Consider the following 12,069-nt stretch of genomic DNA (forward strand, 5'->3'; position numbering starts at 1 on the left):
CGCAATCATTCAATTTTCTGAACAATTTTATTCTATAATTAATACATTCACCGTCGTTTCAACATGGAAACTAATAATACATAGCATTTCTCCAAGTAAAAAGATCGTAGTATATTCAGAATTAAGTCAAGTATTCCTTATAAAAATGTGAAGTAATCTACACAGTTGTACAGAAGTTAGTTAAGATTGCTGCTTTAATTTCTCCATTACCTGTTGTCCGACAAAATCCCAGTATCGCCTTCGTATCGTATCATACTTCTCCGACAAATCTTTACACATCTGGAGCAAATGTATGAACATAAATATCTACACCGAACCGATCGAGATAACGAGCATGCAAGAAGCTGAAATACCTTAAGAGCATTATTTATGTGGAACAATGAATCTCGCGATTCCTCCGATATAGATCTCTCCTGACAAATGTCTACGATGCAGGCCAACAAATGATTAGTGCGACACCCGTCCATATACAACTCCTCGCACTTCTGTCTCACTTTCTCATTATAACCCAAACCACTGCTATCTTTCATCAAAATTCTAAAAAAGTACGCGACGATCCGTATGTTAATCCAATAGAATATCAGATTCGCTGCACAGGCTTGGACATTATCCAAAAAATAAATTTTTATTATTTAAAAAATAAATAAATATACCCAAGCCTGGATACTGCACAAATAAGGAACCATTATGAAAAGTACCCTCTAAGATAATTCCAAGCACTTTCGTTTCCGTTGACTAAATCTATTTTATCCAAGGCATAATCAATTTCTCTATCAACTATACTCTGCTCGAATTTCGTTGTATTTCTTATCACGAAATACCGTTGATTCCAAGCAGAATTATTGCGTATATCCTCGTTCAAGAGACGTTCCACGTATTCCAATTCGTTATCGAATAAACTGGATAGAAGTTAGCTACATTAGTTTAATCGTACCATGCATAATACTTTATCCGTTGTCTTCTTTTATCCAAATTATTATATGCGAAGCGAAGGAAATAAAATATACTAACTTAAATGTCTTTATACACCATTGGCGATACTGCCAGGCGTGATAATTCTTTGCATCCATTTTCAAAATGCTTTCTGTAAATGCCAGCTCTCCGGAAGCGTCTTGGAGCCATTCGACGATAATTTTTCTATGATGCCACATTTGATAGGTCTTAGGATAATACCTGGTCAACCCACTAATATACTTTAACTCATTTCGTAAGTCCTTCCCAAGAGCCTTAAGTATCTCCCTTCTATATTGCCATACTGTGTAATTCGCTGAATTAAGCCAGACACAATCTGTTGTCAGCGCGAGCGCGCGTTCTGACTTTTCTCCAGACTTCAAAACTGCTCGGAAATAGTCGTAGGCATCCTGAACTTGAAATAGCAATAAATATATGTAATTATTGAGAATAATTTCTAAGATTCTGCACTACGAAGCATAAAATTTACTTTATGAAATTACTAAAATTAATTTAATAGAAAATAAATCATTAATTTTATAGGATACATGCTATTTTAAAACAAAGTACTACTAACCGAGTTGTAGAATCGATCTGAGGTTATGTTTCCATAACATCAAAAACTAATCAAATACAAGAGATAACTGATAAACATATTATAGACTAAACGAGGCAAACATAATAATTACAATGAATAGCTTACATTTTTCGGAATAAGCAATTGCAACAATAGGATGAGGACCGTCATCCTGCGGTATTGGAGTTAGGTCACTCCATTCTTCCCGATCCTTGTACAATACCCAGTTTTCGTCGTCAGGTACATTTCCACAGTTGAATTCCTCTTCAGAACTATCTCCCATTTCTTTTCTTGTCAAATATTATTATTTACTACTGACAAAAATAAGCTCCTCCGACTTCGCCTCACCTTTCTCTTATCTTCAAAAACTCATTAATCCTACCTATAACCATCTGGCGGCGGAATGCTCGAACTAAACCACTCCTACAAGAATACTGCATCCACAGAAAATAGGATGATGTTCGATATTTCAAAGAGTAAACGAATGCATCGAGGGTACAGAAATGTTCGCTAGAAATTTCTACATTTATTCCATCTAATAAGAATACGTTTATTATCAAACGAATCAAGAAAAATTAATACTTGTGGCAGGCACAAAAGATTCGTGCCGTACTTGCGATAAGAAACTATAGAAATAGCGGCAAGAATCATCTGCGCTGTTCGTACAGCGCCATCCTATACAGTGGCAAAACTCTCGAACTAGCGAAGAACTTTCACCTAGAGTACCGGAATGAAGTATAGAAAATATACTCGATTCTTACTAACACCACGAACTTGGGATCCAGTGTCTGTGGTATTATCGCAGACAAGGTATAATATAATTATATAACTATATAATTAATTATATAGTTATATAATTATATAATTATTATTACATTAAATTATTATTACATTATATAATTATTATTATATAATATAATTATTTTGTCACCGAAAAATGGAGTTATGGTTTGCAAAACGTTATTATGCATTAAGATTTCTCGAAAATACTTGAAGAGACATTTCACAGAAATAGTTGAAGAAATATTTTCCAAAAACAGTCGAAGACGTATTTCAAAAATATACTTTACAGTCATTAGTACGATCTGATTTTTTATTTTGAATCTGTTATAGAATGATTTATTATTTTAACAACGATCAATAGATTCTTTTTTGTATAATATCGATTCAGAAGATTCTGTTGTTATTTCTGTAAACAACCATAAATATTTGTAACAAAATATAAGGTGCAGAAATTTTTCGTTCTTCATACATGCAACATTGTTAAAAGGGGGGGTGTTTCTATCGTTTCACCGCCAGATGGTTATAGCATTTCAGTATCCGCTCAAGACATGTTTAAATAAAACCCATAATTAATCAGAATTATAGGAATCCGTGACATGAGCCAGTAGCGTAGGAGCACCAGAAATATTTTCAAATGAAATATAATAATTTCGATCAAAATAATATTATAAATAAAAATATAATATAATAATATAATATAATAATATATAATATAATAATAATATAAAATAATATAAAAATATAATATTATATAATAAATAATATTATAAAATAATATTAGTTTCCTGTCTTCATGTATATATATTTTGGTCTCGTCATTTGTTTTCTAGCACTTCGGTTGCCATTTCATTATATAATTCTTTATTAGTCTATTTCAGCCAGATTTTTGTGAATAATACGAATTCACCGGAATCTAATAAACAATTCCTTACATTTAAAACAGCTTTTTATTTGCAGCTTGTTGCACGCAATTGTAATTAATTTTCTAAAGCTTAAATATTCGAAGAATTTCTAGAAATACTATTTCGATTTCTCCTCGCGGAGGCTTCTTTTTCATTTTCGAGAGAGCAATCGAAGCTGGAAGAGCGCATTTTACGGCAGATTAACCGCAGGTCGAAAGTAAGAACGTAAATACACTGAAAATATAAAAATAGCAATCATCTGCTCGAAGAAGCAAACGTTCAGTCTAAAGGATTTCCTATAAACGATTCTTCGGCATCATCCTACGGAGATATATTTTATTTCCGAGACAGCAAATTGTAGCCAGAAGAGCATAATTTACGGTAGATCGAATACTTAACAATAGTTACGGAATGATTGTACAAATCTAAAAAAAAGTACCGACCGTTCGTTCGAGAAAGCAACGAATCGAGAAGGGACTTTCGTTGGAACGACTTCTCGAAACCTTCCCGTGAAGATTTTTTCATCTCCGAGGGCGCGAATTAAAGCTGAAAGAGCGCGTTTTAATGGCGGATCGATCGCAATTCGATAGCAATTTCACAAACGCGAGAAAACTGTTCGAGAAAACAAGATGTATTTCGTCGGAATAATTTCTCTGGAAATCATTAGCGCAACGGGCACGATTCTAATTTAAAATTTTTCGACTTATGGGTTCGACGAACCTCCCCAGGAGTTCTAGGGTGAACACCGATGTGGCACGTGTATTTTTGACTTGTGGCGGTTTAACGCTATTTCAGTAACCAAGCGTCAACTCCTACGACCCGCGCCTCGGTCCCTCTCGCCGCCACCCTCTATCGCTCTTTGTTTCCCTCCGCGATAAATATTTTTCTTCCGATGCACAGGAACGCTCGCCGTGAAATATACTAGCCGGATCATCCTGTACGACCGCGCGTGTTTTAACTATCGTCCGCCAATTAGTCACGCGGCCGAATCGAATCGACGAGAACGTTCGATCGAATTTCGCTTTCGTTCGTTTTCCGTTCGACGCGCGCAAGCAACATTTCGTAATAATTTCACGCCTAAGCTCGAACCGTAAAAAATCCACTGGACGGGGCGAATCGATTCGGGACGGTTTCGCTCGTGTTTCGAAGTTTATCGTTATCGGATGATCGAGGATAAAGAAGATCCTTCTCGACGACCGAACAGATAGATAGATAGATATATCGTCGGGCACGGTCGCGCGCCGATTGTTAACCCAGTTGGCAATTCGCGTGCAAAGGGTTATCTTACGCTCGCGCCGCCTTTCATTTAATTCCGTGCATGACGATCGTGTTTTCTGGAAAACGTCGTTCTGGGCCTCGTACAAAGCCGCGGGCTCGTTCTTGCTTTCTCTTTGTCGGCGGGCGAGCGCGCGCGACGGTAATTGAGAAAAAAAAACCTCTGCGTCCGGCGCGTACAGGGTTCTCCAACTGATGCTATCATTTTTAAGACGCGTGCCTCACCCTCGTTTCGGCTCGTTTTCATTCTGGAACTGGTTTTAGCGAATTGTATCGTCGATTATCTTCGCCTCTGCTACGAGTTCGCAGAACATTCTTGCGGAACTTCTTTGTTCCTAATTGCCTCTAGAGGGAAAAAAAAGACATCTTCGTATTTACAAAGTATGTACATATTTACTTACTTATATATATTTTTGTGTTTGTGCCATTGAAAGGCATTTTTTAAATGTCTGTTACAGGATAAAAAAAGTTAGAAAAACGAGTTTCTTATCATTTTTTTTTGTCATCCCAAGTACAATAGCAAAATTTAAAAAAGGCATTTCAGCCATCGTCTAGTAGATTCACTATTTTCTATCATCTAAAAAAAATTAAAGTCATTTAGGTTGAATTTTAAAGAAGTTATTACGTTTTAGAAGGTGTGCGAACACTTTTGTGGGCCATAATAAAGTTTAAAAAAAGAACGAGAGTTTCTTATCATTTTTTGTCATCCCAAGTATAATAGCAAAATTTAAAAAAGACATTTCAGCCATTGTCTAGTAGATCCACTATTTTCTATCATCTATAAAAAAATTCAAGTCATTTAGGTTGAATTTTAAAGAAGTTATTACGTTTTAGAAGGTGTGCGAACACTTTTGTGGGCCATAATAAAGTTTAAAAAAGAAACGAGAGTTTCTTATCATTTTTTTTCATCCCAAGTACAATAGCAAAATTTAAAAAAGGCATTTCAGCTATCGTCTAGTAGATCATCTATCTTCTATCATCTAGAAAGGAAATTCAAGTGCATTTAGGTTGACTTTTAAGGAAGTTATTACGTTTTAGAAGTGTACGAACACTTTTGTGGGCCAGAATAAAATCTAAAAAAAAGAAACGAGAGTTTCTTATCATTTTTTGTCATCCCAAATACAATAGCAAAATTTGAAAAAGGCATTTCAGCCATCGCCTAGTAGATCTAGTAGATCTAGTAGATCATTTAGGTTGCATTTTAAAGAAGTTATTACATTTTAGAACGTACTTATAACTGTACGAACACTTTTGTGGACCACTGCACAAGAAATGGATAACGTTCGGTGAGCTCGAACGAACGTTTCTATCGCGCACAAATGAATTTAACATCCACAACATATGAAATAATAATCGTTTCGCCCGCAATTCTATTTTGCGCGATCCCATCGAATTGCGTTATTTTTCGTTCTAAGCTCTAATACGGAGCCTGTTAATCTATTTTGGCATCGCTCTGCCTACGTTCGAGGCGGTGCTGCAACTAAAAGCCGCGTTTCTAGATAGAGCCTGGCATAATTGCATTGCCATCCCCATCGTATCATGGGGTTTGATCGCAATAGGTAAGCCTTACTTTAGTCTTGCCGATGAGGAGAGTCACAGGGATGACGGTAACTGAATGAAAGGGATCAGTATCGAGGTTTTCGGGGAGCAGGGCGATCGATGAAGACTGTTACCGCGGATCTCATGCTTCTGCAATAAATATCGATGCTTGACATTACAAGGAGTGAAAATTTCACAAGAATTTTCGTACATTGTTCTTGAAAGTTTCCGGATTGTCGAAGCATTTCAGACCGGGAAATCAATTTCTATTTAAATCCGGACTTTCAATTGTTTCGTGCTCTTATCGTAGCGATTTTATAAATCGTTTACACAATTTTTACAGTTCTGTCCGCTGGGTCTTAACATTTTTTACGGCTACAATAATTAGAAGCTTTTTGTCTTCAACAATTTTCTACGGTAAATAGAAAACTTAGATTTATTGTGCAAAAATTGAGGATTTTATTTGTACACGTTGTTCTGATTGTTTTGTGGTATTTTTGGAAAATTTGATCCATCATGATTTTTATACGATTTATAATATGAACGTGAAATAAGTATAAGTAATATAATCTGTAATATAATAATAATGAAATACAATAAGGAGTCATAAGAGTAATATAAAAAGTGGATATTTCTTCTACGATAGAAAGAAAACTTATATTTATTGTACAAAAATTGAGGATTTCATTTGTTTACGTTGTTATGATTATACCTGTGGTATTTTTGAAAAATTTGATCTACCATGATTTTTATACGATTCATAATATCAATATGAAATAAGTACAAGTAATATAATCTGAAATATAATAATAATATAATACAATACAGTGATAAAATATAATGTAGAGTCATAAGAACAATAAAAAAAGCGGATATTTCTTCTACGATAGAAAGAAAACTTATATTTATTGTACAAAAATTGAGGATTTCATTTGTTTACGTTGTTATGATTATGCTTGTGGTATAATTGCATCGCTTGTGGTATTTTTGAAAAATTTGATCTACCATGATTTTTATACGATTTATAATACGAACATGAAATAACCACAAGTAATATAATCTATAATATAATAATAATATAATACAATACACTGATAAAATACAACATAGAGTCACAAGAATAATATAAAAAGTGGCTATTTCTTCTACAATACGTTTATTACTCCATTCAGCACGAAATAGTTAATAATAATCACGTTCAGTAAACCGCGAAACATTCGTCGAAATCAGTTACGTTTTAATTGGGCGACACGTGTCGTCCGAGTGCTTAACCGTGACAGTAAAATTAGCGCGTCTAAAGCAGCGCTAAGACGAAAGGATCCATTAACCAGGCAAACAAAGGAGAAGTTTCAGCGCAGCCAACCGAACAAAGAGGCTCGGGCGCACGCCGGGGAAGAGTTCCCGACCTCCTCCTTGAGACGGTCGGCGCGCGCGACTCCGGAATCTTGAAAGTTTTCGAAGGCGGCGTAAAAGCGAACTATTGAATCTCGAATTAAAAAGAGACGATCCATCTCTCTCGGAAGCGATTTTTCGCTGGAAACTTGCTGGCTCGCTTTCGACTTTCCCGGAAAGCGAGCCATCATTCTCAGCCGCGAGCCATTTCTCACTGTTCCAGCCTCGGGAAAAAGATATCTAGGCGAAGTTCAAACGTTACTCGGAACCATTAGGTCATCCTATTGGTCACGCAGTGCCACGAATCGTCGTTCCAGCTAGAAAATTTCTGTTTAGCGAAACTGATCTCTTAAATCGTCGTTGTTACAGGGCAAGATAAAAATAGGTCGAAGACACGTCATTTTTTTAATTCGATTTCTGCAATCTGAAAAAATTTTTGTGCTTTCACTTCTTAGCAAACTGGCTAATATAACGTCGAAAAAGGATTCGAGTCTTTTAAAGTTTCATTGTTACAGTCTCAGACAAAAATAGGTCGAAGATACGTCATTTTTTAATTCGATTTCTGCAATCTGAAAGTTGCAACTTGAAGGAATTTTTGTGCATTTAGCTCTTAGCAAACTGGCTAATATAACATCGAAAAAAGATTCGAGTCTCTTAAATCTTCATTGTTACAGTCTCAGACAAAATTAGGTCGAAAACTCGTCATTTTTTAATTTGATTTCTCGTTTCAACCAGTTGCAATCTGAAAGAATTTCTGTCTATTCACTTCTCAGCAAACTGCCTAGTATAACATCAAAAAACGATTCAAGTCTCTCAAATTTTCATTGTTACAGTCTCAGATAAAAATAGGTCGAAGACTCGGGCTTTTTGAATTCGATTTCTGCAATCTGAAAGTTGCAACTTGAAGGAATTTTTGTGCATTTAGCTCTTAGCAAACTGGCTAATATAACGTCGAAAAAGGATTCGAGTCTCTTAAATCTTCATTGTTACAGTCTCAGACAAAATTAGGTCGAAAACTCGTCATTTTTTAATTTGATTTCTCGTTTCAACCAGTTGCAATCTGAAAGAATTTCTGTCTATTCACTTCTCAGCAAACTGCCTAGTATAACATCAAAAAACGATTCAAGTCTCTCAAATTTTCATTGTTACAGTCTCAGACAAAAATAGGTTGAAGGCACGACGTTTTTAATTTGATTTCTGCAACCTGAAAGAATTTTTGTACATTCACTTGTTAGCAAACTGGCTAATATAACGTCGAAAAAGGATCCGAGTCTCTTAAATCTTCATTGTTACAGTCTCAGACAAAAATAGGTCGAAAACTCGTCATTTTTTAATTTGATTTCTCGTTTCAACCAGTTGCAATCTGAAAGAATTTCTGTCTATTCACTCCTCAGCAAACTGCCTAATATAACATCAAAAAACGATTCAAGTCTCTTAAATTTTCATTATGGCAGTCTCAGACAAAAATAGGTCGAAGGCACGTCATTTCTTAATTGTATTTCCCGTTCCAACCAGTTGCACTCTGAAAGAATTTCTGTGCATTCACTCGTCAGCAAGCTGACTAATATAACATCAAAAAACAGTTCAAGTCTCTCAAATTTTCATTGTGACAGTCTCAGACAAAAATAGCTCAAAGACACATCATTTTTTAATTTGATTTCTCGTTCCAACCAGTTGCAATCTAAAAGAATTTCTGTGCCGTCGTTCCTCAGCAAACTAGCTAATATAACATCAAAAAACGATTCAAGTCTCTCAAATTTTCATTGTGACAGTCTCAGACAAAAATAGCTCAAAGACACATCATTTTTTAATTTGATTTCTCGTTCCAACCAGTTGCAATCTAAAAGAATTTCTGTGCCGTCGTTCCTCAGCAAACTAGCTAATATAACATCAAAAAACGATTCAAGTCTCTCAAATTTTCATTGTGACAATCTCAGACAAAAATAGCTCGAAGACACATCATTTTTTAATTGTGTTTCTCCTTCCAACCATTTGCAACCTAAAAGAATTTCTGTGCGTTCCTCAGCAAACTAGCAAATATAAAATCGAAAAAGCATTCGTTTCGACCGATTCCTAGATTACTTCTAATTTTTGTTTATTATTTCAAAAAGATTATTCCCTCGAACGAGACGCGATCGCGCAAAAGTTGTCAAAAACTCACCGAACACCGCGCTATCCGCGCTCGCGCGGCGCAAAGTCGAATTATCAGTTCGAAGCCCGATCATCCCCGAAATAGTATCGCGTCGAATCGCGAAGAGGAGCGCGGATCCGCGGAGCGTGTTGCGAAGCACGGAAAGCGCACCGAAGAGTGTACCAAAGAGCGTCGTAAAGCCCGAAGGAAAGCCGGATACAAAGAGTAAAGGTGGGAGAGAAAAGAAATTTGACGAGGGCGGCGGAGAAGCGTCTATAAAAATATCTCCGGGGGAGCGAGGCGCAGGTGTTTACGGGTAACGGGTGTGCGATAAGAAACGGCGCGACCTGTGGGAATGAGCTAATCGCCGGTAATAAACGAGGCCCGGTCGCCGCGGGCCTGTGTGCACGATGCGCGGCGCGTTTCGCCGATTCGATTGCGGTTCGGAACGACGACGACGACGCTGCTACGCGGCGGCGGCGGCGGCACGACGCCGACGAAAACCTACACGATTGGACTCCGGCCAGCACGAGGTTCGCCGAGCGTCCCGACGAGGCGTGCCGAGGCTCCGCGACGCCTGACGTCGCGACGCCGCTGCCCCGCGGCCTCAGTGTGCCGCGCTACGTCGGACGTGCGTCGCCGTGTTGTGTTCCTTTTTGTTGTTCTGTGTGGACCTTTCGTTTCTGGCCGCGTGTGGTATCGCGAGACATGTGACGGAACGGCTCGGAAGATGACGAACGGATTCGGCAAGCTACCCGGCCACCGGAAGTAGTAAGCGCGACCTCCGTTTCCACCGGAAAGAAAAAAAAGAACCACCGTTTTTCGTTACAACGGTTTCCCCTCGGAACGGTCGGACGGATGCTGGACTCCGCACACACGCACGCAAACACACAGGCATATATATATACACACACACACACACACACACACACATACAGGCATACACATACACACGGCTGCCAGGCGGCCGATTGTTATCCTCTTTCGATCCGAGAAAGCGACGCGATCGGTATTCGATCATCCGACGGGAGCCTCGAATTTTTTCAATGTTTCAATAACCCCTTAACTTGCACGCTCGAGTTAATTCGAGCGCGCTGAACGGGCCAAGCTGTGCACACTCGAGATAATTCGAGCGGTGGTGTATTTTATGCTGCTATAATTTTTCACACTCGAATATAATCGAGAATTGAAATAACAATGTGAAAGCAAAAAAAAGACAATCGTTTTATTGACATTTATCATTTACATGGGATTGTAACCTATATAACACTTACTTGTTCAAGTATAAAATATATCCTTTTTCTACTTATCACTTACGACTTATCTCTTCCTTGTGAGCCGCTTTCCGACAGCGTATTCATATTCAGATTCTGATTCAAAATTGCAATAAAAATGTTGATTATTTTTGCATTTTTGTAATTTTCTTGCCAAGACAACGTTCTAAATTGTGTTTTTTTACATTAAAAGAAATTGATTTTTTTTGGCCGGCCTTTTTCAAAAAGACTGTGCATTAAGGGGTTAATAACCCCTTTACTTGCACGCCCGAGTTAATTCGAGCGCGCTGAACGGGCCAAGCTGTGCACACTCGAGATAATTCGAGCGGTGATGTATTTTATGCTGCTGTAATTTTTTCACACTCGAATATAATCGAGAATTGACAACTAACAATGTGAAAGAAGAAAATATCGTTTTATTGATATTTATCGTTTACATGGGACTCTAAGCTCTATAATTACTTATTTATTCAGGAATAAAATATAGACAATCTTCTAAATTGTATTTTTTTACATTGTAAAAAATCGATTCTTTTTGACCGGTTTCTTTTCTCAAAAAAACTGTGCGTTAAGGGGTTAATGGAGATTGATAGGGCGCCTTTTAGGCTGATTTTATCTCGCTGGCATTATCTCGGATTTTCAGTGTTCGGCGACTTTAATCCGTGATCTTGTAATTTCGAACGTTTGCTAAGCAATGTAACGTCGGATAGATCGACCCGGCGAATATTTGATCGTGATCGATGCGAGATATTTGGTGTATTAATGTGAACGGCGGGACGCCGTGGAACGGGGGGAATCGTGCGTTCAATTTCAAAGGATATGAAAAGTTACCGGGCGCGACGGTGAAGGATACGAACGACGAGTTAAGTCGCCTTCGCCCGTCAACAGGTTAATGAAATTTACGGACGACGCGGCTGGCTTTTGATAAATGTTCGACGCGGACTTCTCTCGAAATATTTCGTATCTAGGAGATCTGCTCGGGTGCGAATATTTTGGAGCGTTTTCCTTAGCGACGAGATTCGTCATTGTCGAAAATACGATCTGAACGAGTGATCATCGTATTCTCTTTCCTAGATGATTTAATTGTGACACGTAATTATGAAGAGATATCTTAATATCGTGTTCTTTGTGCGCGATTTTGAGAGCTGTTTTCAACCGATAGGGATGGTTGCGGATAATTCAATATAATTGTTGAATATTTGTCGAGAACGCGTGATCATCGTATTCTCTTTCCTAGACGGTTTA

General features: G+C 37.7%; 2 protein-coding genes across 3 annotated transcripts in view; one reads left to right on the top strand and one right to left on the bottom strand.

Moving 5' to 3' along the window:
* Positions 1-8: 8 nt before the first annotated feature.
* Fnta (farnesyl transferase alpha) lies at positions 9-1,919 on the bottom strand. Its single transcript, XM_033467028.2, has 5 exons — positions 1,655-1,919; positions 1,012-1,366; positions 699-899; positions 354-537; positions 9-279 (listed from the first exon to the last, which is right to left on the bottom strand). The coding sequence occupies exons 1-5, from the start codon at positions 1,809-1,811 to the stop codon at positions 181-183; spliced, it is 996 nt and encodes a 331-aa protein (XP_033322919.1). The 5' UTR covers positions 1,812-1,919; the 3' UTR covers positions 9-180.
* Positions 1,920-10,022: 8,103 nt separating this feature from the next.
* The window catches only part of Rgk3 (Rad, Gem/Kir family member 3), a 102,839-nt gene continuing 100,792 nt past the window's right edge, over positions 10,023-12,069 (top strand). Inside the window, exon 1 of one of the 2 annotated variants that reach the window (XM_076523905.1) lies at positions 10,023-10,321. The gene's annotated coding sequence lies outside the window, so the exon portion shown is untranslated. The remainder of the gene's footprint in view (positions 10,322-12,069) is intronic. The other variant, XM_033467072.2, reaches the window with a different exon arrangement.

Source organism: Megalopta genalis, chromosome 7 (assembly GCF_051020955.1).
Source record: "Megalopta genalis isolate 19385.01 chromosome 7, iyMegGena1_principal, whole genome shotgun sequence".
NCBI classification, from domain to species: Eukaryota; Metazoa; Arthropoda; class Insecta; order Hymenoptera; family Halictidae; genus Megalopta; species Megalopta genalis.